At 39.6% G+C, this 27,634-nt stretch overlaps 1 protein-coding gene across 1 annotated transcript in view; it reads left to right on the plus strand.

Moving 5' to 3' along the window:
* PTPRR (protein tyrosine phosphatase receptor type R) overlaps positions 1-27,634 on the plus strand; it is a 248,135-nt gene that overhangs the window by 10,982 nt on the left and 209,519 nt on the right. Inside the window, exon 2 of the mRNA XM_080660473.1 lies at positions 9,517-9,806. Within this exon, the coding sequence (XP_080516599.1) occupies positions 9,517-9,806 (290 nt within the window). The remainder of the gene's footprint in view (positions 1-9,516; positions 9,807-27,634) is intronic.

Consider the following 27,634-nt stretch of genomic DNA (forward strand, 5'->3'; position numbering starts at 1 on the left):
ATAACAGGATCTCCTCTCAAGATAAATATTGGATTTAGAGTGGAGACAAGTAGATTTCATTAAAGGAAATGAAGGGAAATACAAATGTGTATTTCCTAAATCCCTATGATGTTTTAAACTCTATACCAGGTGCTTCTATAAGATAATCATTTCACACTTTAGGATAGAAAGTATGTTCTGAAATGACATGCTTGTACTTTAGAAACAGCAAAAATATACTCTAACTCATGTAGCATAGTAAAAAACAAACAATCAAAAACAACAACGACATTTTAGGCTCTATAATCTGACTACCTGGGTTTGCATCCTAACACTGCTATTTACTGTTTAAATTCTCCCTTTCCTTATCTTAAAAAGGAGTAACTTTAAAGCCTTCTTTTGTAAAAAGTTTGTGCTACTAAAACGAAATTGGCATACCCCCATTTTTTACTAGTAGAACCTTCACCTTATAAATTAAAAATGTTCAGGCATAACTAGCAAGTTTTGTTGGAGGGGATAAATTCTGTCTTCCAAACTGAGCTATATCCTTCCTATATAATAAAACGGTAATATGCAAATCGACCAAACAGTGGGAAGGACCGGTTGCTATGATGCACACTGACCACCAGGGGGCAGACACTCAATGCAGGAGCTGCCCCCTGGTGGTCAGTGCGCTCCTACAGGGGGAGCACCGCTCAGCCACAAGCCAGGCTGACAGCTGGCCAGCGCAGCAGCCGGCCTCCGCGGCACTAAAGATGTCCGACTTCTGGCTTAGGCCCGCTCCCTGTAGTTGGACATCCCCCGAGAGCTCCTGGACTGCGAAAGGGCGCAGGCCAGGCTGAGGGGACCTCCCTCCCCAAGTGTACAAATATCATGCACCAGGCCTTTAGTAAGAGAATAAAATCCTCTAACAATTAAGAGGCCCTGCAGTCATGGTCAGCCCTTCATCTCTCCATCTCAGGGCTTGGGTAGGATTTGCTGTTTTAATATAATTCCTAATCTACTTATGAGAATTATTCATAAAGCCAACACTTCTTTTTCTTTGTCTTGCAAGTAGAGCCCACTCTACAAACTGTCTGAATTGACAATATCCAATGGGCCAAAATGTCCCACTTCCGATGCTGAATTCTCTCCATGTCCACAGCCACCTTGCAAACTGTGTGTTGCTCGTGTAGTGGACTCCAGTGTGAAGACCGTGCCACATACCTTTGGTGTGTGTGTGGCAGGGAGGGGTGTGCTTTATGAAATCAGGTGTGCATTCCGGGAATCAGGCATCCTGTCCTCACTTGAGTTAAGTTCTTCTGAGTCAGCATAAATTCCCAATGGCTGCAGGGTCCATGCCTCTAGTCTAGGCCTGTCCTGTGTGTACCTGAAGCAAAAGTGCCCAGTGGTCCCCTGTAGTTCACCCTGCAGCATCAGCTCCCACTGCTGGAAGCCCCTCCCCTCCCCACCTCCAACCCCACCCCACCGTGCCCACCCAGACTCTGATGTCTTGAATTTCGCCCTCTGGAGCTGTGTGCTCAGGCTGATCCTCCATTTCCTACTTTCTCCTTCCTCTCTACCCCAATGAAAGAGTGTAGTTCTTGCTTCCCAGGCTATATTTTAGAAAAGATGTGACAAACAGATCTCCTCCAGAGAAGTAGCTGTTAATTGCATGGTCCTTCCCTAGCAATGTTCATTTTGCCAGGGAATTATGAGTGTAGAAGTGTTGACCTGAAGGGTCTACCAAGTACCCCTCCAGTTTCTAAATGCAGGCAAAGTAGAACAAGGCAGGGATCTCTTCAAGTGGCCTCTGGGACTGCCTTCCTCACCCTCCTCCTGCTCTGATATCTGGGAATTTATGTTTCTGTAGTATCATTACTGTGGCAATATTTTCATTTTTTATATGTTGTAATGTTCATTATGCTTTGTGTTAATATAATTCCTGATCTATTTATGAGAATTATTTGTAAAGCCAACACTTCTTTTTCTTTGTCTTGCAATTAGAGGCCAGCCACCAGGAGAACTCGACTATGAAAAAACAGAAATGATTTGAATCTCTATAGCTATTTGTAAATAATAACATTTTAGCTGTTTGCATAATAATAACTGATGTGTAGAAATTCAGTTGTACAAATGTACTGCTTTTACTACTCAGTAAGTGCACATGGAACGCAATTCTATGATTTCTGCAGAGGTTAGCATTTCTCAGCTTTCTTGCCATATGATCATTTTTCTCCACTTCCCCAGAGGGCATATCTTGATGGAGGTCTCTTAATGGCCGTGTAGAGTTTAGGAGACAGTAGCATTTACTCCTGTCAACTTCTCCTCGAGCATCCTTCGACTCAGTGCTTCAGGAACTGGGGGCAGCTGACAGCTTCTGTCTGCACCGACATATCTCACTTCCTTCAGCAATCAGGGGCCAGTGGTCTTAACCCCACTTCCTTTTCATGGCTTATGTCTAGTCACATTGTCCCACAGGATGCTGTCCTAACTGTATTATGTTCCATTCTGGAACATATATCTACCAAATGAAAAATAACTCGATTAAAGCTGGGCAAAAATCAGGAAACGTGAAACCCTTTCATTGTAATTTTACCCCAGCACAGAGCACACAGTGGATTTTTCCTGTCAATTCTGTGACTCTCAGATAGTTTTCCACTGTGCTGCTCAGCTTTCAATGGGTGGGATAAATAGGAAGGAATAAGGGATGCCTAGGCGTAAGAACCACATTTTCTAATGTAATATTTAGAAAATGGGGCCTATTAATATCAAAGAATATGCAGGGAATTTTACAAGATGCCTTAATTAAAATCATTCCTTATTCCTGTAGGACTCAGGTCCTTGCTGCCTAGATAGAGGAAAATGGACCCAGTTCTATAAAAATAGACTAATGACTTTGGAGTTGATTTATGTTTATTGTAAATATGCTAGACATATCACTGGCCAAACATGTGCAGCATTTAAATAGTACTAGAGAATGACACAGCACCTCCTCATGGGATTTTGTTTTCACATCCTGGTGACCAGTGCATCAATTAGATTTTAGGAAAAACACTCCTCGAAGAAGTTGTTCTTTCAATACATGCTTCTCCAAGTCTTTTTGGGGAGGACCATGATGGTTTACAATTTTTGTAAATTCAATCATTGTTACCTTGTCAAGACTCTCATTTGATTTTAATATTTTTAAACTTTTTTATGACAAAATAAATGGTTTGAAGATGACTTTTTTTGTCAAATTGCTTGTTTGGTGTCAGGATATAAAACAAAACAAATGTGTGTACATACAAGTACAGACATATACGTTGGAACAAAATTAAGACACACAAACTGAATTTTATAAAACTGGTTTTATATAGAGAGAGCCATTATGGAATTTTTCAAAACACTGATGTAAGTTGCTGTTGAGATCAGTAGGAGTGAGCAATTTCTACCTGGGAGGTTATGCTAACAGACCTCATTTGCCACATTTTAGGAAGGCTGGAGTGTTCATCTGGAAGATTCCATGTAATTTCTGTGGGTACTTTTAACTGGAGATTAGTACTGTGGTGACCGACCTCTTAGGTTACTGATACCAAAAGATACAGAAAAACTGGAAGAATAGTATTAATATTAGCCCCCTTACATCCAGAGATATCACTGCTGGAGATCCCTGCTCCTGGGGGTCCCCAAAGGGTCTTTCATTGTATTTATGGAAAAACTTACCTTTTTAGGAAAATAATCAGCACCATGTGAAGCCTAAGTGAATCGGGGCTTCTTTTTTACTGAAGTGAATTTCTAATCTAGTCATAGATATATAAGAGTAACCTTCATTTTCTAATGAAAAAAAGCTAAGGCTCAGCAATGAAGAAGATAATTGCTCAAGTTCACCTCTATGAGAGAAGAATGGTGGGGAAGGTAATTTAAATGATCTATGTCCCTTACCTCTTAATTCATTGCTTTTTTGAAAAGTATGTTTCTTTTGTTTGGCAATACTATTAATAGGCATGTTTTATATAAACTTCCACTGGTACTTCTCTGTGTATGTTTAACTTTTCCTGAGAAGGCATTTACAGATCCAATGAGAGCCTCATCATTTCTGATATAAAAATTTCCAAGGTTATTATCCACTTATGTCTCCTTTCTAGAGAATAAATTGTTGGCAATTTCATACACTTCTCTTTCCTTTGTTCAAGATCTCTTTAGAGATTATCAAGGTCATATCCAGATTGAAATTTCAATTGTGGAATTTTATGACCACCCAAACAGATTATTCTTGTGTAAATGTTGCTTCTAGATAAAAAGTACTTTTATTTTAAGTGCAGATGAGTATATTTGACAAGCTATTTATTAAACATTTTGAGAGACACTTTATACCCTCCAGGTGGAGAAAATTGTCATTGAGCTCTTAATGGAGTTGACAAATTCTACTACATATCTCATACCAATTTTATCCCTCAATCTTTACAAAAACTGTTCTAATTTTTCTATTCTCCTGACCCCACCCCCATTTTTCTTCCCTTGTCCTCACTCTCTTATGAAATGACTTCATCCCCTCCTGCACAGAGAAAATAGAAGACATCAGAAGATAACTTGCTCAACTTCTACCGCCAAAACCATTAACATCCCTGATCTCCTCCATTCCCCAAAGTGATGCAGGTGCTCCAGGGGTCCCAGACCCCAAGGTCTGCAACTCACTGTGGGTTCTTAGCTTCACGCAGGAAGTTAAGAATTTAAAGGAGAGCCAACATAAACTTTAAAGTGAAAGTGCATTTATTAGTGAAGTGCGAAAGAGTGGTCTACTCCACAGAGAGAGTAGCCCCTTCCTAATGGTATTTACTTCTTTTATTGAGGCTCATTTAATCCAGGTGTAGGGCATTCAATAAGGGTGATGAGTATTCAGGACTTTGCTAGGGGGGGAGGAGGGGAGACTTCTCAGGAGAGCTCCTTGCGCCATTTTGTGGCCTTTTATGGACTTTCTGTTTCTGTAACAGGCTAGGGGTCACCGTAAGGTGAAATTAGTTGCCATGTTGGATCTAGCTGGTCTCTACAGGTTCTAAGCCATAAATCTGTTGGGAGTGATCTTACTATCTCCTTGTTAGTCCCTGTAACCCTTATAGGGTACAGCCATTTCACCACATACCCTAATCTGAATATATAATAATAAAAGTGTAATATGTGAATTAGACCGGATGTCCTTCCAGACCTCCTTCCAGACCTCCTTCCAGATGACCTTCTGGATGAAGCCGGAGCTGCAAGGGAAGCTAGGTCCTGGGTGCCAGAAGGAAACTGGTGCCAGCAGCCGGGGGAAGGAAGGCCTACTCTTGCATGAATTTTGTGCATCAGGCCTCTAGTATTATAATAGAAGAATACCTCCCTTTAATTTCCTATCCAAAGCTCATCCTCCTGCCTATACTCTGGATCCCACCTCCTCTGATCTGGGGGAACTCAGTCTAATGATTATTCCTCTTGCTTTCTCTATGTTTTTAACACTTCTCAGCTGACTCCTTCCTTTCATTCATTAAATGTACTCAAATCTCTCCTATCTCAAAAAAAGAACCAAATCCCTTAACCCTACCTTCCCTTCCAGTTAACACACTGTCATCTCTTATCATAACCAACTTGTTGCAATAGTCATTCGTGTGTTTTCTCTTTTATCTCCCACTCACTCCTCAATCCAATTAATTCTAGCTCTCTCTCCCCACACACACATACTAAAACTATTTACTGTAAGTTTATCAATAAGTTTTTAATGAAATAGATTTACATTTAGTGATAAGAAAGAATGCTTTGATACAGTTTTGAGTGAAAAAATAGCTTACAAAATATAATATATAGTATACATAATATAGTATAATCTGTTGACTTTTTTGGTGTATAGGCCTATAAATTTTAGATTCATGTAACTACTACCACAATAAAGAAAAGTTTGATCACTAGAAAAAACTCCTTCACACTATCTCCCAATCCCCCAACACTTAAACTCTAATAACCATTGCCCTTCATCACTATAGTTTTTTTTTTCTTTTTGAGAATGTTATATAGATGGAATCATATAGTATGTGACTTTTTTACTGTCTTCTTTCATTCAGCCTAGTGCCTTTGAGTTTCATCTAAGTTGTGTGGACCAATAGTTCATTCCTCTTTATTGATGAGTAATATTGTATTGTATAGATGTATCACAGTTTGTTTATCTATTCACTTATTGAAGAACACTTGAGTTGTTTCTTTTTGGGGGCAATTAGAGCAGCCATTGAAATTAGCTTATAGATTTTTGTGTGAGCATAAATTTTTTATTTCTCTAAGTAAGTACACAGATATGAAATTGCTGGGTCATATGGTAAATATATACGTTTAACTTTATAAGGAACTGCCAAACTGTTTTCCATAGTGCCTTTACCATTTTGCATGCCCATCAGCAAGGTATAAAACTTTCTGTTGTTCTAGATCCTCTCCAGCACTGAATACTGTTAGTATTTTTTATTTTAATGAATCTAAGAGTTATACAATGGCATCATATCACAATTTTAATATGCATTTATGTACTGGATAATAAGATTGGGAAAAATCTTATGTGATTATTTGCCATGTATGTATTTATTATCTTTGATAGTGTTTGTTCAAATCTTAAACCCATTTTAAAATTGGCTTGTTCTCTTCTTACTGTTGAATTTTGTGAGTTTCTTTATGTTTTCTGATTGCAAGTTATTTGGTAGATATGTGATTTGCAGTTATTTTCCCCTAATATGTAGCTTTCTTTTTATTTTTTAAAAATTGAATTTATTGGGGTGACATTGGTTAATAAAATTATATAGGTTTCTGGTATACAAGTCTATAATACATCATCTGTATATTGAATGTGTTCACTACCCCAAGTCAAGTCTTCTTCATCACCATTTATTCTCCCCCCCCCACCCCCCGCTTACACTGTTCTACCTCCTCCCACCCACATTTCCCTCTGGTAATCACCATAACATTTTGTCTATGAGTTTTGTTTTTTGCTTAATCTTGACACCTTTTCATCCAGTCCCCCAAAACCCCAACTCTCTGACAGCTGCCAGTCAGTTCTATGTATCTATGAGTCTGTTTCTATTTTGTTAGTTTATTTTGCTCATTAGATTCCAGATATTAGTGAAATTCATATGGTACTTGTCTTTCTCTGACTGGCTTATTTCACTCAGAATAATACTTTCCATATCCATCCATACTGTCACAAAGGATAAGATTTCCTTCTTTTTTATAGCAAAGTAGTATTCCCTTGTGTAAATGTACCACAGCTTTTTTTTTTTTTTTTTTTTTATCCACTTAACTACTGATGGGCACTTAAGCTACTCCCAAATCTTGGCTATTGTAAGTAAGGCTGCAATGAACATAAGGGTGCATATATTCCTTCAAATTAGTGCTTTAGGTTTCCTCAGATATATTCCCAGAAGTGGGATCACTGGGTCATAATGTAGTTCCACTTTTAATTTTTTGAGGTTACTCCATACTGCTTTCCACAGTGGCTACACCAGTCTATATTCCCACCAAGAGTGCACAAGGGTTCCCTTTTCTCCAATTCTCGCCTACACTTATTTGTTGGTTTTATTGATGATAATCATTCTGAAAGGTTTGAGGTGATATCTTATTTTGGTTTTTACTTGCATTTCTCTGATGATTAGTGATGCTGAACATCTTTTCATATGTCTATTGGCCTTTTGTATGTCCTCTTCGAAGAAGTGTCTATTCAAGTCCTTTGCCATTTTTAAATAGGATTGTTTGTTTCTTTGGTGCTGAGTTTTATAAGTTCTTTATAAATTTCGGATATTAACCCCTTATCAGCTGTATCATTGGCAAATATGTTCTTCCATTCAGTGGGTTCTCTTTTCCTTTTGTTGGTGGTTTCTTTGCTATGCAAAAATTTCTTTCTTTAATGTAGTCCCTTGTACTTTTCTTTTGTTTCCCTGGACCAAGGAGATAATATGAGAAAAAATATTGCTATGAGAAGTGTTTGAGATTTTACTGCCTATATTTTCTTCTAGGATTTTTATGGTTTTGAGTCTAACATTTAAGTGTTTAATTCATTTTGAGTTTATTCTTGTGTATCTTATAAGAAGGTGTTCTAGTTTCATTTCTTTGCATGTATCTGTCCAATTTTCCCAACACCATTTATTGAAGAGACTATCTTTAGCCCATTGTATGTTCTTGCCTCCTTTGTCACATTAATGGACCATAAAGGCATGACTTTATTTCTGGGCTCTTTATTCTGTTCCATCCAACTATACTAGTACATGCACAAGGCCTTCTTTTACCAGTGCTGGGCCGGGAAGCAGGCCAGCAAAAATACGAAGGCACTCTGAGATCCACCTCCATTTGCCTCTGCCTGCGGACTGCCTTTTAGGTTAAGTCACTGAAAGAGCCTCTGGTCGTACTTGAGTTGCATGACGTAGGTTCACAGTGAGTCATCAAGTAGGGACAAGTGGTATTCACCAGATAGATTCAGTTTCAAACTCGGCGCCAGTGCTGGGTCTGAGGCTACTCAGCAAATATACTTAGTCTAGCTGCCACCCACTGGGTGCTTGCACATTTTAGAGTCGGGGCAGGGTCTCAGGAAGTCATCAGGGTGAGACCAGAGAGTTTATCAGGCCCAAACCAATGTTTGACCTTGTGAAGAGAGGGCTGTGCTTCAGTCAGTCAGGCGAGAGAAAAATGATCCCTGCCCTGGAGCTACACAAGTCAGTCCACCCTAGATTCTGCTGGGAGAGTAATTTTCTATGAACAATATTTGGAAAGCTTCTTGTTGCCATAGGGCATATCTGGGGTATCTACGGTTGCTAGGTACTATGTTAGGAGCATGAATATGTGTGATCTGCTCACCCTGGTTATTATTTTATGTGAAAGATCTAATGTTTGTTTTTCTAATAGATATTTGAATTAGTGATAATCTTTTGACTAACATGTACGTTTTCTCTTTCCTTCTGTCGCCAATGACAAGTAAAAGAAAGAATTATTCAATTCAATGAATATTTACCTAACAGAAGAAATAAGGGTGAATGTATCACTTTATCTGGATGGTCATGTTACTCTCAGTAAGAAGGAAAGGATAGGTATTGTTGCATAACTAGATGTTGCTACCACAATGAGTGTACTCAGATTCCTATCAGTGAGCTTAAAATACTCTAGAAATATTCATATATACTCATGAATATTAAAGGGAGGAAAGCTTTAATAGATATAAATTATTGTCATTTGAGGAACAGGTAGGAAGGACATCCTGGAATAGAAGTACAACAGGGTGTAGGAACTGTGAGTTTAAATAAAGGAGGAAATTCCTGGCTAAAAGAGGTATTAAAATATCTGATAAATAGGACTTTTTCAAACTACTCCCACTTCTGCCCACCCAGAGTTTCTGAGATGCCTCCAAACCACCAAGTGTGTACTATTTGCTGGGGATAACGAAGCAGTGGAAAAAGGAGACTAATCTAAATCCTTCACAAGTCTTAAAGCCACTTAGAACAAGCAACTCTCCATATCAGATCTTTCTACTGATCTTATTAAGTAAGGTCTTTGAATTTTGTTTCTGTTTCTTCCCCCTTTCAGGGTGCTTTTCAGGAAACAATGATCACATTTTGGCAATTCATCGGAAGAGGAGTGGGAAGCCAGCATTCCTTTATCACCATTCACAAGACATTGAGAAGAGCCTGGATATAGCCCCACAAAAGATATATAAACATTCTTCTTCTGAAACTCAAATGAACAGAAACCACCAAATTATCAATTCAGCATTTCTTAGGCCTGCATATGATCCATCTCTCAATCTGTTGGCTGTGGCTGGTCAAGATCTTGAAGTTGAAAACCTTCCAATCCCTGCAGCAAATGTAATTGTGGTGGTAAGTATTGCACTTAACTGATGTTTATGCTGGTGCTTTCCTCTGTGGTTGATGTTGGAAAAAAAAAGAAGAAGAACACTAATAATGAATAGTTATCTTTGGATAGCATTGACTTTTTTTTTTTTTTTTTTTTTACCACAACACTTCTCATTCTCTAATATTTCTTTTTTTGTTACCTTATTATTATTTCTTGGCTTCCTCTTGAATATGATGAGCCCAAGGAATAGGAAGCTTTGTCTGCATCCTCTGTGCATAGCACAGTGCATAGTGCATAGTAGGTGCTTAATAAATATTTGAATTAAAAATTGCTTTAGGAAGGTCTTATAAGTAGAGCAGATCACATCCAACACTGAGCCTCCTGCCTTCTGTGGTAATCTCTTCTAAGCAGATATGCCTTAATCTCTTTATACAGGTAAGCAATACTTATTAAAAGTCTCTGGTCACTTTACTCACATTGTAAAAAATGAAGTGTCCACTGAAAGGGAAGAAGTATCATAGGTGGAGGGTGGTTTTCGGTCACTGGAGTAAACAAGATGGTTTGGGAGCAGTTGATGGATAATATTCCTAACATCACTGAACAAACATTGCTCTTTATTAGTCAAGATGATGCAATGGCCCCATTGCTTATATTCTTAGGGTATGCAACCCAGGCCTGAGGTTCCCAATTTGTGGTGGTATCATGGTTTAAATGCATACTGAAGTTGATACACTATTTAGATGATAGTCCCTCTCAATTTTAAAATTACTATAGGAGGCTCCACATTAAAACTATAGATCAGTAGCTAAATGATTGATATTGCATATGTTGATATGCAAAATAAATATGTTGATTATATTTTGAGGCAGATAATTCAATGAAGCCATGTTTGCATTTTGGTAACCTCTTTCTGCACAAAATATAATGAAACTTAACAAGCTTTTCTTAAATTTTTTTATCTGCTATATATAGGACACCTTACCTAGTATTAAGAATAAAAGACCCATTTATTGATGTTTTCAACTAGCATACATTGAATATTTATTATATTGCAGTCTTTATTTGGGGTATCTAGAAATAGACAATATGGAGTCTCTGATTTTACTTGAGAAATGCCTAGGGAGAAATGTCAGTAATTCAATAAAAATCATAAGTTGAGGACACAAGATGAGCTCTTGTTAAGAGAAAATCTGTGAGTCATTTGCCTCTTGAAATACTTGAACAAATTCTTTGCATTTACATGAGTAACAGATGTTCTGAACATGAAATCCATGTATTCAGTAAAGGTAAATGATGTTAATGATGTCGGTGTATTTGGATATGCCTGTGATAATGCTGGAGCTAATGGGAAATATTTTCTCTAGTAGCCATCATATACCCATAGCTGTGAACTCTTAAAGTCACTGTGAATTACAGTTCAAGAGGTTTGTTCTATCTTGTAATGTCATATACTGTCTAGTTAATTTAATATCATGCAGGATAAAAGGCATCAATGAGGAATTCTGGCATGTAATTTCACTTTTAGTTTATTTGTGGTTTGGAAATTCATGAAAAAGATGTGTTTTTTATTTTGGGTGATGATTACAAAGATGCAATAGGCTATTTCATTGCATTATCCTTCCCAACTACTCTTAAACTATTTCTAACCATTCTGTGGCTTTAATAATTTGCAACAATTGCTAGTGCTAATGTTTCCTATAATCTACTTACATTACTTATGCACATGGTGATTTAGTAGAAGAACCTGGGAAGTGGGATTATTTTAAAAGAAATCAATAATGTTCAGCTTACTAAAAAACAGAGGGTCAACGTTCAATCAAGTATCGGCTGGTTTGAAGATTCAACTATCCAGAAAAGAAATTTAGGAATGGAGTATAGATGATGAAAGGGAGATATTCTGGTGACTAAAATGACCTTGATGGAATAAATGATATGTCTTTGTGTGGCCAGGCTGTGCATGTACTATATACATATGCATATATATAATACATATATATATATATATATACATATACATATACACACACACACACAGGCTATTTTGCTTGAGGAATATTGCAGTGGTACCAAATAATTATTTATTGGATTCATTTTATTCCAAATGAGCAGTATTAATAGGTATTATTTTTTGAATTAGGTAAATTATTGGTGTGTTTTTTTCCTAGCTAGAGTGAAAAGTCATCTCCTACCTCCAAAATGTTTATGTAATTTCTAAGTCTTCCTAGCTCAGAGAGAGAGATCACTTTTTCCTGCTCCTATATTTCTTTCTCTCTCTCACTTCTGACATCACTAAGACGATGGGTTTAGAATGAGATATATTATAAACCAGGACAGGAAAGATGCATGTGTCCCTCCCTGCTTCCTTCCTGATTCCTAATTGCTTTCTCAAAGCATTTCATAAGAGCATTTGTCCACAAATGAAATTTTTTCTTTTTCTTCTCTGTTTTATAATCAATAAAATCCATAGGTTGTATACTCCAAGGAGAGGACAGCACAATTAAAATGTTTATCCTAAAGAATGCTAATTATGTTCCAGAAGCTTAATTAAGAAACTGTTCATGGGATTTTTGTACAAATTCAATATAGAGGGAATATGAATGTCTTTAAGGTCAGTGCTATGGTAGAAGTCAAAACAACAACAATGGATTTAACCAAATGTGTGTTGGAAATTCCATTGCTCTTATTCCTGGATCCCCAAGATATTCATCGGGGCACAAGGCCACAACATCCAGAAGGAGAGAACCCAGAAGTGTCGGTGAAAATGGTAGAGTGGAAGCAGCTATAGGTCTTTCCAGTTCAGCAAGTTCAGCATAGATTGCTAAATGAAGACTATTATATTCTGGGGGGAAATCTGAGAAAACTGGGATTAGGAAGACTTTGAAATATAAAGGGTAGAATATAAATGGTTTACTCCTCAGGATGGAATTGAGGAAAGGAATAAAGAAAAGGGATAAGAGGAAGAGGGGGAGGAAGAGAAAGAAGAAAAGGGAATGGAATGGGAAAAGGAGGGGAGGGAGGGAAGGAAGGAAGGAAGGAAGGAAGGAAGGAAGGAAGGAAGGAAGGAAGGAAGGAAGGAAGGAAGGAAAGAAGGAAGGAAAAGAGGAGAGAGATGGTACAGTGTCAGTTCCTAGGGCAATGGAAAGACTTCTGTGAGCATGTAAGAATATGATGGGGGGTTCCTAGGAAGTTGAGATGGTCTCTGAGATTCCTTGAATCCAAAAGCTTCTTGTCTTGCTCACTCACCCAGATCAGCACACAGACAGACATTCTCTTGTTTTTAGGCACAGAACATATTTTTGCAAATATTTTTATCAGGTAGTTTCTTTTGAAGATTATTAAAGCCAAAAACTTTGGGTAACTCTGATTTTCAGTTACATCCTGAACTCTGTTAGGTACATCCTGAACGTCAGGTTGGTTCTGCTGTTGACCAATTTTGAGTTTTATCTTACAAGTGAAGAGATCATTCCTAGATGTGATTTGAAAGAATTTAAAAGTCCAGCCTTCTCATTGCCTTGCCACAGTAAATAAATTTTATATCATTTTGCAAATTATATGGTGTATATAAATAATTGTTAGACATTTTTTCAGTAGACAAATTGGCTTAATTATAATTTTGTGTTTGTGTAGTGAATATGCCAAAGGGTGGGTTTAATCTATGTAGCTATCACTGGAATTCTGCTATGTCAGGAAAGGCTTATTGCTTAGTATTATTTTTTTTCACAAGTGACAAGAAATCTAATCCAAACTAGGGAAAATTTTGAGGTTCAAGTACCAACACTTCTGTAGTATAGCTAGTTTTAGGTATGATTTGATCAAGGGCTCAAATAATCAATAAGGATCAATCTCCAAGTTTTATTTGCTCTGGGATGACTTCACTCTCAGACTGGTTCTGTCCTCTTCTCAATTTGCTTTCCTAAAATTCCTGAGGTTTCATCCTTGCAGGTTCCTATTCTATGAAGAAAATGGACTCTTCCACAACTCTCAGTAATATACTGGGCACTCCTATCACTTGACCAATCTAAGTTAAGTACTCACTTCATCCTAGAATAATTTGTGGCCAAGTGATAAAATTAGGCTGATTATCTCAAGCCTAAGCCACATGCCCCACCCCTAAAGCATTCTTAAACACCCATAAGGTATACAGCAGGTGAGGTCACCTGAATAAATATTGTGACACTATTAGCAAGCAAAGGAAGAACAGATGCCAGATAGCAGCTAAACGTAAGCTAAAGCAGTGTATCTAGACTTCAGTTTTTGTTAAGATACAATAGGCCCTTCAAAAAAAAAAAAAATGAGGATGTGAGGACTTACAACTTAGCCTCAGGAATTTGATTCTTATACAAAATGAGTGACAAGTCATACTATAAATTCTCCAATAGTGGCAATAGGTAGCAAATTCATTCTGACATAGAAGAAAAGTAAGTGCCTGGGCTATGTCCTGTGACTAGACTGTTTGCCAATGAGGAGGGCCATAATTTCGTGCAATCTGTTGGACCCAGGATATTATGTTGCTAGAATATTTCCAATTTGTGAAAAATGCTGTAGCTTGTATACTTCGTTATGGTGACTGCTTATATGATGGAGAATAAGAAGGCTGTGTTGAGCTGCAGGGCAGCAGGGGCATAACCCACAGAAAGTGTGATTCAAATGCAGGCTTTGGGAAATTTTGAATTATTATGTGTCAAATGTATTCGGAGTCAAATAGTAAATACTAAATCCAAAATCCTAAATGGATGTAAGACACAGCTTCCTGTAATGTTGGGTGTGACTGGTTGTCTTTCACTACAGTCTGGGACACTTGTCCCAAGTTCCTAGAAGGAATGAGTATAAAAGTCTGAGAGTGCCCTGGCGGCTGTTGCTCAATGGTTAGAGCATTGGCCCATGCACCGAAGGGTCGTGGGTTCAATTCCCCATCAAGGGCACATACCTGGCTTGCAGGTTTGATCCCTGGTCCCAATCCGGGCATGTTTGGGAGGCAGATAATCAATGTGTTTCACACCAATGTCTGTCTGTCTGTCGGTCTGTCTCTCTCTCTCTCTCTCTCTCTCTCTCTCTCTCTCTCTCTCCCCCCCCCCCCGCCCCCCGCTTCCCTCCTCCGTTCCTCCCTTCCACTCTCTCTAAAAATTAATGGGAAAAACATCCTTGGGTGAGGATTAACACACACACACACAAAGCCTGAGAGAAAAATCTCGGCCATGTCTTGATATGGTAGTCCATTTGTTAAAACAATTAAATTCTTTGATTTTCAAGTAAATGTAGTAATAGTATAAAACCTTCTTTTCTGACTTCCTTGAAAATGGCATTTTGTCTGTAGACCCTACCAACTTTGTGATTTGTGATTTGGTCTGTGTAGTAGTTATGTATTGTTACATAACATATTCCCTCAACATTTAGCAGCTTAACACAAGAAATGTTTATCATGTCCCACCGTGCTGAAGGTCAGGAATCTGGGAGCAGATTAGTTGTGTGGTTCGGCCTGAGAGGATACTGAAGTCAAGCTGTCAGCCAGGGCTGAGTCTCTGAATGCCTGACTGAGCTGAAGGATTCACTTCCACGCTCACTCCCAAGGCTATGGGCTGGAAGCTTCAGTTCCGCAGCACATGGATATCTCCATAGACTACTCACAACACGCCTCCCCCAGAGCATGTGAAGGCAGAGAGAGACATACCAACCACACTGCCTTGTATGACCTAGTCCCCAAGTCACACACCATCATTTACACTTTATTCTATTCATTAGAGATGTCGTTAGGTCTAGGCCACATTTATGGGACGGGGTCTGCAGGGGGAATGAATACTACGGTAGAAGGCAGGGATCATTGGGGACTGTCTTAGAGTTTGGGTACCATAATCTTCAAAGCAAAATTGGGGGATTATTAGATTGTGTCATTGTTTGTTATGTACTTCTACCTGTGAACTTTAGGAAATGTAATTGTGTGCAGAAACTATATTACAGAAATCTCATCATATATAGTAATGGTGGAAGAAACTAGGTCAGTAAAGCTCAAACTTAAAACCTTTAAGCTCAAAAGAAACTCACGATTGGTGCCAATTTAAAGACAAGAAAATCAAGGCCCCAAATCAGGAACTTCCTCCAGGTTATGCTGTTAGTAGTAAGTGCAACAGGCAGAATTAAAATCCTAATTTGCCTGACTTCAAATCTCAAACATTTTAAATTTTACCATAAGTCATGTAGTTTGCTTTGGGAAGGTATTATTATAAATTTTTTCAACAGAAACTTTAACTTTATGAATTATACTTTATTTAAGCTAAAGGTAATGTTAACTGTTATTCTCTGAAAATACAGTCATTGATAGCTAGATGTTACTGTTTGGAGCCAGAGGGTAAAAGGCAAAAGATCCATGATGGCCATGGATCTTTATTATACATAATAATAAAAATGAATTATTCTTTCAAATTCTATTTTACTTTTAAGAAAGTCTAGGGAAAAAAGTTCTGTACCCAACTTTGGAAATTTGGTTAAATTTTTGCTTTTATCTTAACTTACCCTAAATGCTGTATGTTAAACTATAAGATCTTATATAATCACCTTTTTTAAAAATCCCAAACATTTGCATTTTGGTAAGCTTTGTGCTTACATTTTTGAGATATTACTGTACCCCTGGAAAATAGTCTCGAAGTAGCAATTCCATTCTTGAGCTTGGCATCCTGACAGTCATACTGTCACCATCTGTTGCTTTTCTCCATTCCTAGCTACTAAAGCAGCAAGGAGGATGCTCAAACACGTGCTGGAAATGTTAGAGGTCGAGTTTAGGCAATGTCTATATGAAGTTTCAATACTGGACCACTCAGCACATCTGCTTGTTTTGGATCATTTGTACTCAACGCTAAAATGACTAAAGTCTTAAGAGAACTGATTTAATTGATTATCACACCAATTGGACATTGACTATCTTTATGTAAAGTGTTCTAGTAAGAGTTTTGTTCTGACTCCAAAAGCAATATACTTTCATAGAATTTCAGAATAGTTAGCAATATAGAAAAGGAAAAAGAAGAAATAAAAATAATTCTTAAGTGTTAGAGAATAATGTCATCTTAATATATGTATCTATATAACCTTTTATATATATATGGGTGTAGAGTTTTTTAAATAAAATTATGGAATCTGTACACATAAAGTTTTGTATTTTATTTACTTTGTTTATATTCTAGACACAGAAGTATAATTTTTAAAATTATAAGATCAAATGTACTAAATCAAGCCTATGCCATGCTGGATTATGAAAAATAACCAAGTTACAGGAAACAATATTTTTGGTGAATAACTAACATACATAAGTCATGGAGAAGAATAGTAAGTAATATCTATAAGGAACCAATGTCACCAGAAAGGGACCAGGTGCAAGGCAGGTCTGCCCTGGCACAGTCTGGAATGTGTGGGTTCTTGACTTTATGCAGGAAAGATTTCACAACATGAAATGGTGATTTTGAGAGTACGATTATTGAAGCTGGTGACAGTGAAACAAAGGAAGGATTTAAGATAGAAAAGGCAAGAACATAGCAACAGGAGTGAATCCTGCTTTGGCCCTTTGAAACGTGAAGAAGAGTCAAACCTAGGCTAGGCTTCATTGGCCCTTTAGAAAGAAAGACACAGAGGCAGAGAAGTGAGCCAGCTGTGTTGTGTGGATTCAAGAAACAAGTTACAGAGGCAAAAGGGGGACACGTGAACACAGGTTCAGGAGATCAGCCTGGGAGGAGCTTTTGCTGCCCACTGCTCCCCTAGTTGCAAGTCTCCTGGGAACCCCCTTGGAGCTTAGGAGAAAGAAAGCAAAGATGCACACCTGTGGAAAGAAGGGTGGGGGAGACACAGGTGTGCGCCAGAGAGACAGAGCACTGGGTCTTTCGTCTCAGGGGCTTTTATATGTTTTCTAAAGGCGGGAATTTTAGGTAAGGTCTTAGGAGAGGATTTCAACATGAATATTCATCAGCTTTCCAGCTGTGTCCTTTGATATGCTGGTGAATCAAAAGGAGTTAATAGAGGAATAAGGGTCATTCTCTGGTTAGTTTTGCCTTCCAAGAAAGTCACTGAACAGGGATCAAGACCAAGGCAGGTCTTCCCCAGCATGGACTGGAATGTGTAAACCATTTGTTCCTATGTGTCCTTGGTTAGGGAAGTAAGACCTTGTGCTTTATTATCTGTCTGCAAATTGCTCAACCATTTATCTGTCTGTTTCTTCATTCCACTTGCCAAGGAATTTTCCTAGCTTCTTACTATCCTGCCTCACCAAGAATAAGTAGGAGCAACCAAGAATAAGTAGATTATCAGACATGCAAACGTTTTTTGAATGGACACCTAATCCTTGCTTCTTAACATATTCATTCATTCAAAAATGTTATTGAGTGCCTCCTCAATAAAGTAGACTCTGGGGATACAAGAGTGAGAAGATAAACAAGATTATTTCAGCCATATAATTTACATTTTAATAGAAGAAGAACAAAATTAAGTAAACAACTGAACATAATTTCAGATGGTGGTTAAGTTCAATGAGGAAAACAGAGTTACAAGGCAGGGAGAAAGTGGTGGAGACTACATTATATTGGATATTGAGGGATTCTGTTTGATAATCCGGGATACTTAGGGACTGAATCAAGAAAGAGCTCCTACATGGAAACCATGTGATAAAAGAATAATTTTGGAATCAGCAGAACTGTGTTGGAATCCCAAATCACATACGTACTAATCGTGTTCCTGCAATGATTTATTTAACATTTCTGTGTTTCAGTTTCCTCCTTTGTGAAAAAGTGATACTAATAATATCCATCCTATAAAATTGTTTCTGGAATTGAATGAGATAAAGCATTCAATGCACTTAGTATCATGCCTGACACATAGTAAGATCCTTGTAAAAATTGGAGGCTATTATTATTATTACTAGAAGCCCAGCACGCAAAATTGCGCAGCCCCGCCCACCCATGCGCGCCTCACCGCACCCACCTCGGCACTGCCCCACCCACCCGCCAGCTGCCAGGCACCCGGGACCCGGGCTGCTTCACTCCAGCCACCGCCACCACCCAGTTCCCCGGGGTTCCCCGTTCAGTCATTGGTTGTTACTGTGTTGCGGCCACAGGCCTTTTATAATATAGATATGGAACAATGGAAAATACATCTTTCTAGACTTACTAACAAGAATACTTGTATTTCTCCTGAGCCTCTGGTTGGTTTATAATTATATCTTTTAAGTGCTGTGAATCATGTTTCCCTCTTACTCTTAACTGCTAAAAAGCTGAGAGCTAAATTTGTGGTCTACCTCTGGCAAATGTAGAGAACTTTATTGAAAGCTTTATTTATTTTGTGAACTGACTTGACTCTTGGCTGGATGTTTTTTTTTTCTTCACTTATTTTTTCTTTTAATTCAATTTCCTCAATTCCATACTCTATATTCAATTTTATTTTGTTTTGTATGTGATTTTTGTAAGCTACCATATATCTTTTCTCTAATATGTCCTAAACAAATAGTCATATAACAAAGTAGCAATCAGTATGGACAAGTTGAGTTTGAATGTTACACAGCAGGAAATCCCCTTACCAGAAGAATTTGTTTACCCATTGGATTTGCAGAAATAAAATATAGTTCATATGAAAGAATTACAATGTGTTATAATGATCTCTTTGGCTCACTGCTCAGTAGGCCCCAACCTCAGCCAATCCCAATGTCAGGGAATAATCCCTTGTGAGCAGTTTAACACAGTGAGAACAAAATGGTTTTATTTTATTTTATTTTTTATTATTTCATTTTATTTTATTGTTTGAATTGATTTGAGAGAGAGAGAGAGAAAGGAAAGGGAGGGAGAGAGAGGGAGAGAAACATTGATGTGAGAGAGAAACATTGATATGTGCCCCAACCATGGACTGAAACCACAACCTAAGTATGTGCCCTGACCTGAAATTGAATCCACAACCTTTTTGGTGTAAAGGATGATGCTCCAACCAACTGAGCCACGTGGTTGGGGCAAGAATGGTTGTAGGAGACGTCCTGGGTTCACATGCCTGTTCTGCCACTAGCTAGCTTTGAGATCTTGGAAAAGTCAGTGAACATTCTGAGTCTTTGTTTCTTCATTATAATGGTAATTGTAATACTTGACCTGTCTACTGTCTGTGATTCTTTCTAGAACCAGTGAATTCGTGCTATAAAGCATAGCACATTGTCATAATGTCAGCTGTCAAAATCATGGTGGTGGAGGATGATGATAATGTCAATTTTGTGGCTGATCTACTCTGATCTTGGGGTAAAATCCCAATGTTGTAATGGGCTTCTTGCATTGTACAAATCTAGAAGGTACCCTTCACACTGTAGTGTAAGCCAAAAGCATCGCCCAGAGCCCACACAGCCACATGGGGTGGTCCTGACTTATATAAGCCCTGCTTATATTTCATTGCTAATTACATGGTTCTTGACATCATCTTACAAACTGCACTTGCCTGGTTGCCAGCCCTAGAGTCTGTTGACTCCCTTAGAGTGGACTTGGGGTGCACAGGTGGGAAAGAGGGTAGATTTGATTAAGAATACAAATTCCCACTGTAGTTTGTGCCGTCTCTCAGGTGTCCCGGAGCAGGAAAAAAAAGTTGCCAACTACCAACTCAGAATATAAAAGCCAGAATTGAAAATTGATTATATTTCTTTTATTACCTGAAAGTAAAATCTCTTATGAGAACTAGTTAATATTTGGAAAATAATTCCACAAAGACTGTAAATGGTCTATTATCAGGCACCATGACAACTGAGAACAAGCGTTTTACCTCAAGAAAACCAGCTTGCCAGGAATTTGGGGCCAGTTTTGGCCTCCATAGGGCTTGTCCTGACTGCTTTACTTTACCTTATAGGGTAATTGCCATAATGTCAGTCACAGAATGTGGTCTGAGAACAATCTGATCTCAGAGGAAGGCAGCAGTGAACTGAAAATACAATTGGTGGGCAGCCCCACAGTGCTCTGAATGTAACAGCCAGGGCTCTGTGGCTCCCTGGATTCCATGTCTTGAAGATGCCATTCCTGGGCCAGGCAAGGCCATAATGGCTCAAAGGACTGGTGTGTGAGCAGATAAAAATTGGAGGGAGGGGACAGTGGAATCAAATTTACGAATGCATAGACAGATGTTGATAGTGTAGGGGGAGAAAGTTATACAATGGGACATTCCAAAGAAGTAGCTGTTAGTAACCATGTAGTAAGTAGAATATTGGAAAGAATCTCCAATGAACTTATGAGATAAATTCAGAGTCGTGCCTCCCCAAACCAAAGACTCCTTCCATGAAATGCTGACCTGTTGATGTCTGCATTGTCATGGCATAACTGTAGGGAATGACAAATATTGGGAAAATTCTTTTTTTTTTTTTAAATATATTTTATTGATTTTTTACAGAGAGGAAGGAAGAGGGATAGAGAGCTAGAAACATCGATGAGAGAGAAACATCGATCAGCTGCCTCTTGCACATCTCCTACTGGGGATGTGCCCGCAACCAAGTTATGTGCCCTTGACCGGAATCGAACCTGGGACCCTTCAGTCCGCAGGCTGATGCTCTATCCACTGAGCCAAACCGGTTTTGGCTATTGGGAAAATTCTAATCTCCACCAGAGCAACCTCACCTGCAGGACCTTGTTGATGAGGCTCAGACAAACCCAGGGAGTCAAGATGTTTAAACATAGGAGGTGTCTAGACTTAACACTGAGATTATAAATGATTGCTTAATAGACTTTGGAGACAAGAATTTGGGTACCAGAGTAACTTTTCCAGGTCACTAAAGTGACTCCGTGCCCTCACTCTGCCCATAGACTAGTTTTATCTTTGAATTGGATCTCACAGCCAGCACACACCTCTACCTACTGGTAGCTCTTCATGTAGCAATGGGCCATCTTCTTGTAAAACACCCACCTGCTACTCTTACCTACTGAAATACTAACCATCTTTCAGGCAAACTGTGCTAGCACCTGCTCTGTGTTCCCCTCTTGTCTCCTGCTCCCAGATGCAGCTCCTTCTTTTCACCTAAAGTTTTCTCAAGTCAAATAATGTATTGATTGCCTTTAGGGTCTTAACATTAGCTGAATCTTAACATGTAGCTACTGTTACAAAGAAAAATTGTATTTTTAAAGGTATTATTAATCCAAATGAATAAGTTATTGATAACCTAATAATTTATTAATAGTTTATTTCCAAATTAATAGGGAAGATCAAATAATAAGGATTCCATAAATACATACTCTAGGTAATTGAAGCTTACCTTTATAATTCTGTAGGGATGTGAATCTTTTTAGTTTTTATTACACATTTCTCTATTCTAAATACATATGAAGATTTTTTATTGTTGCTTTAAAAATTAAGCCATACTTACCCTGCAAGTTGCTTTTTTAATAATAATAGGCCATGGGTATACCACATAAGTCTTTAGATATAAATTTGACTTATTTCTTCTAAAAGGCTACGTAATTTTCAAGTTTGTATATGTCAAACACTTTCTTAAACTAGTCCTCAGACTCAATGTACATTCATGTTGTTTGCAGTTTTCATTTCTTTGTGTATGTGTTTTATATTTGCCACAACAGAATTGCTGCAATGAACATCTTAAAAAAAGAGGCACATATGTAATTAAATGTGCATATCCTATCTAATAAAAGAGTAGTATGCAAATTAACCATCACTCCGCTACACCCACAAGCCATGCCCACAAGCCAATCAGGAGTGAATATGTAAATAAACCCAACCAAGATGGCTATGGCCACAGAGAGCAGGAGGGAGGCTTGGGTTTCCCCGGCAATGGAGGAAGCCAAGCTTTCCGCCTGCCCTTGCCGGCCTAGGCCTCCACTCAATGCTACAAAGTTTCAATGATAGAAGATACATAAACCCAAGCAGAAATGGCAGCAGCCACGGAGCTGGAAAGAGCAGGAGGCTAGGGTTGCCCCCGGCGATGGAGGAAGCCAAGCTTTCCGCACACCCTGGACGGCCCAGGCCTCGCTTAAGGCTACAAAGTTTCAATTATAGAAGATACATAAATCCCAATAGAAATGGCTGCCGCCACGGAGCAAGCAGAAGGCTTGGCTCCGATCCAGGCTACAAAGTTTCAATTGTATAAGATAAATAAACCCCAGATGCCAGGGCCTTCACTTGGGTCACCAGGAGGCATGGCCGGCCTGCAAACCACCACAGGCCCCTCGCCCAGGCCGCCCCACACCCCAGTGGAACCCCCACCCTGATCCAGGACACCCTTCAGGGCAAACCAGCTGGCCCCCACCCGTGCACCAGGCCTCTATACTATCTAATAAGAGAGTAATATGCAGATTGACCATCACTCCAACACACAAGATGGCTGCCCCCATGTGGTCAAAGATCCTGCCCCCATGTGGACACAAGATGGCCACCACAAGATGGCCAGCAAGGGAGGGCAGTTGGGAGGAACCAGGCCTGTAAGGGAGGGCAGTTAGGGGTGACCAAGCCAGCAGAGGAGGGAAGTTGGGGGCAACCAGGCCTGCAGGGGAGGGCAGTTGGGAGGGACCCAGGCCTGCAGGGGAGGGCAGGTAGGGGTGACCAGGCCTATAGGGGAGGACAGTTAGGGGAAAACAGGCTGGCAGGGGAGCAGTTAGGCATCAATCAGGCTGGCAGGGGAGTGGTTAGGGGGTGATCAGGCTGGCAGGCAGAAGCAGTTAGGGGCAATCAGGAAGGCAAGCAGGCGAGCAGTTGGAAGCCAGCAGTCCTGGATTGTGAGACGGATGTCCGACTGCCCGTTTAGGTCCGATCCCGGTGGCTTAAACGGGCAGTCGGACATTCCTTGAGGGGTCCCAGATTTGAGAGGGTGCAGGCTGGCCTGAGGGACACACACCCCCATGCATGAATTTCGTGCACTGGGCCTCTAGTATATATATAATATACACTGAAATCTGTTATTTGTTCACTTATATATACTTATATATTTTATATATATGAATAAGAGGTTTTCAAAACAGATTATTTACCTCTAGAGTATTTTCATTAGTATATTACCAAGTTATTGTTTTTGGACAGTCCACCCTCCCATTAGTAATGATAAAGGTGCCTGACTGATTCAAAGTTAACAGCAGTAAGTGGTTGTTCTTTTTCATTTTTGTTGACCAGGAGAGTAAAAATTGTATCTCATGATTGCTTACATTTGCATTTCTGTGACTATGAAAAAGACTGAGCATCTTCAGTGTGTGTTGGTGGTTGGATTGTCCCTCATGCAAATTGCTTATTCTCATCTTGTATATCAGGTTGATTATCTTTTTCACAACAATTTGTAGAAATTCTTTGTTCGTTGGGAAATAATCCTTTTATCTGCCATATGGGTTATATATATTCTTTTTTTAAAGCTTTCATTTATCTTTTTTTATGGTGTCTTTTGCCATACAAATTTTTAATTGATTCATGTTCAAATGTTTGTATTTTTTTTCTTTAAAAAAACAACAACAGCCTTTTGGCTTCCTGTCAAGTTGGTGGCATTAGGTAAATATAGTACTCGCATCCTCCCACATACATACTAAAATTACAATTAAACTACAGAACAACCATCATTCAGAGCTGCGGCAAATCTAGCTGAACAGTAGTCCTACAACTAAGGTATAAAGAAAAAGGCATACCCAGCCATCGTGGCTCAGTGGTTGAGCATGGAACTATGAACCAGGAGGTCACGGTTCAATTCCCGATCAAGGCACATACCCAGGTTGTGGGTCGGTCCCATGGGGGACATGCAGGAGGCAGCCTATCAATGATTCTCTCTCATCATTGATATTTCTCTCTCTCTCTCTCTCTCTACCTCTCCCTTCCTCTCTGAAATCAATAAAAACAATTAAAAAAAAAAAAAGAAGAAGGCACAACAAGATGGTAGGAGGGGCAGAGATTTAGAATGGGCTGGTCCCACCCCCATGTGTGGCAGATAAAAATCAGGAGGGATAGCATGGCTGCAGAGGTCCACCCTGAGGAGTGACGGGTCTCAGCCCCACATCAGGCCCTCCAGCCCAGGGTTCCAGTGCCAGTAAGAGAAGTTCCCATAACTTCTGGCTGTAAAAACCAATGGGGATTGTGGCTGAGTGACACGGAGGGCTGCTGGAGTCCCAGACAGTTCCTCTTAAAAAGCCTGCACACATGGACTTACTCAGACTCACTCCCTTGACCTCCAGCGCTGGGGCAGCAGCTTGAAGGACACTGGGCACATACAGGAAGGAAATGAATTGTCTGGCATCAGGGCAAGAAATAGAGGGGTAGCTTTCTCCCAGACAGAAGTGCTGACAGAGGCCATTGTTCCCTTACTGAACCCTCCCCCAAAAGAGCTGGCAGGCGGGTGCCATATCTGGGCCTTCATCAACCTGGTTTACACTGTGCCCACCCTGGTGATTCCCTAAGATCGCCCCCCACCAATTCGTGGCTCCATCCATGCTGTTTCTAGGGGCTTTTGCATCTGAATGTCCTGTCTAGGCTCATGCTTCACACTTTTCCAAAAATCTCTCAACAAGCTTTAGGTCTGATCACCATGCTCTATCCAGGGGTCCTTAAACTTTTTAAACAGGGGCCAGTTCACTGTCCCTCAGACTGTTGGAGGGCCGGACTATAGTTTAAAAAAAAAAACTATGAACAAATTCCTATGCGCACTGTGGGCCTGGGGCGAGTCGGCTGCTAAGCAGGACAGGCAGCGGCACCCGGCGGGCCGAATAAATGTCCTTGGCGGGCTGGATAAATGTCCTCGGCGGGCCAGATAAATGTTCTCAGCGGGCTGCATGTGGCCCGTGGGTCGTAGTTTGAGGATGCCTGCATGAGTATTCCTTCAAAGATAGTGGGGAGACAAATGCTTCTGACACCGTCATTCTACCCATTGAGCTGCAAACTTACCAAAGATATGTCAGAAGCTTAATCTTGTGATACTCTTGTGAATCTAGAGAATAAAGGGTAAACAACACAGGGATAACAAAAACAATATTTTCCACCATTGATTGGGCTTCCACTATTCACTAGGCACTGTGGTAGAGGCTTTTCATCTCAACTTCCTAACTCTATGAGGTATTATTGTTCCCATTTTACAGACAGTGACATTGAGGCTCAGGGAGGTTGTCACACGAATGTATCTTGCTTGATTTTTAAAATGGTAGTCTTTTCACCATGTGGCTCTGCATTGCCTCTCATTTGAGGGCTTTGGAATAGACTGGCCAGGACTGGGGATAATTGGCAGCTATCCTCCTGGGCTCCTAACAGGAACAGAATTATTCATGTAGGGAAGGTCAAGGGCCTTGTCATAGATAGGCTCCCTCAGGGCCAAGAAGCTCTGAAATTCATTCAGCCCAGCTCTGGTGACAAAGTTACCTCTGACGTTCACACAACCTTCTCTCTGGACAGAGGAGGATGCTCGACTCTGGGAAGTTCCGTGTTGCAATATTCATTTTCTGTGGCTGCTGCGACCAATTGCTAGAAACACAGTGGCTTAGAACAACACATTTATTATTACATGATTCTGGGGATGAGAAGTCCAAAATCAGTCTCCCCTACTGGGTTAAAGTCAAGCTATCCACAGGGCTAGTTCCTTCTGGAGCCTCTAGGGGAGAATCTGGTCCCTTCTTCCAATTTCTAGAGCTCATCTGTGTTCCCTGACTTATGGCCCCTTTCTAGCAATGACATTCTTCTGACCGGTATACCCATCTATCATCATGCCTCCTTCTCTCTCTGACTACAACCCTCCTACCTCCCACTTGTAAGAACTCTTTGGATTACATTGGACCCACCTACAAAATCCAGGATAATTTCCCATATTAAAGTACTCAACCTGATCATATCTGCAAACTACCTTTTGCTGTGCAACAATCATAGGATTAAGATGTTGACATTTAGAGGTCTGTTATCCAGCCTTCAAGAGTCACTGACCCTGGTGATTGCTTCATTGGTAATGAGAACCCACTCGGAGCAGCTCGGGACCGCCCTAGTATCTCCTGAGAAAGAGCACCCAAATTTGCCCTCATGTGTACCTCCCCAAGTGTGAGTGGTGAGGTCAATTTGTGCTCCTCGCTGTCAAACAGGGCTTGCAAATGAGTAGACCTCAAGATGGACTCAGCCCCCTGCTATGTTTTGTATAGACTTCACAGTGAGTATTTTTCTTAAGTCAGGAATTTTATACAAAAGTTTACATTTTAATTATTTCTTTTAAAATACTGGGAAACCAGGCACCACAGTGCCTCATTTTCAAATGGCTGCATAATGTCTTCCACTTTTAGACAAAGTATGTGCTCTCCTCTTTACCTTAATTCCTGTCACCGTCTGATGCTGAATTACACCTGGCCTGATTCATTCATTTATTTTAATTGCTTGGGCCCTGCAAATTAAATATTTGAGTTTACAATCATGATTCTAAAGCCACAGTGTTAATATGTACATGAGAGAACATTTGTTCAGGAAATTTGGGCAGGGACAGTAACTTTCTCTATATATCCTAGAAATCGTGTTAATCCCTCTGTGTCCATGCAAAGCAGAGAACCAGCCTTGTCATCCAGCCATCATCCTAACATTTGCGGATTGATTGGATCTGCCCTTTGGGTATTTCTTTTTGCAGCCAGACTCCCAGCATTAATCCATGAACACCTGAGCCTGGCATTCCTAATCATCATTTTAGTATTCCTTCCATTTCACCGAGGAACAATTTTCCGTTTGTCATTCAGAAAGTGCCCATCCTTTCTCTCTTCCTAGTACTGTCTCATAAGTGCTATATCAGTCTATTAACATTCAGAATCTACTTTATTAAAAAAAAAAAAAAAAAAAAAAAAAAACACAAAACCTTTCCATCATTACATCCATAGTCTCAGAGAATGACTGACATATAGTGGGTATTTAATAAGTACTTGTTAAATGAATGAAT

The sequence above is a fragment of the Plecotus auritus genome (assembly GCF_963455305.1).
Source record: "Plecotus auritus genome assembly, chromosome: 3".
Taxonomy (NCBI): Eukaryota; Metazoa; Chordata; class Mammalia; order Chiroptera; family Vespertilionidae; genus Plecotus; species Plecotus auritus.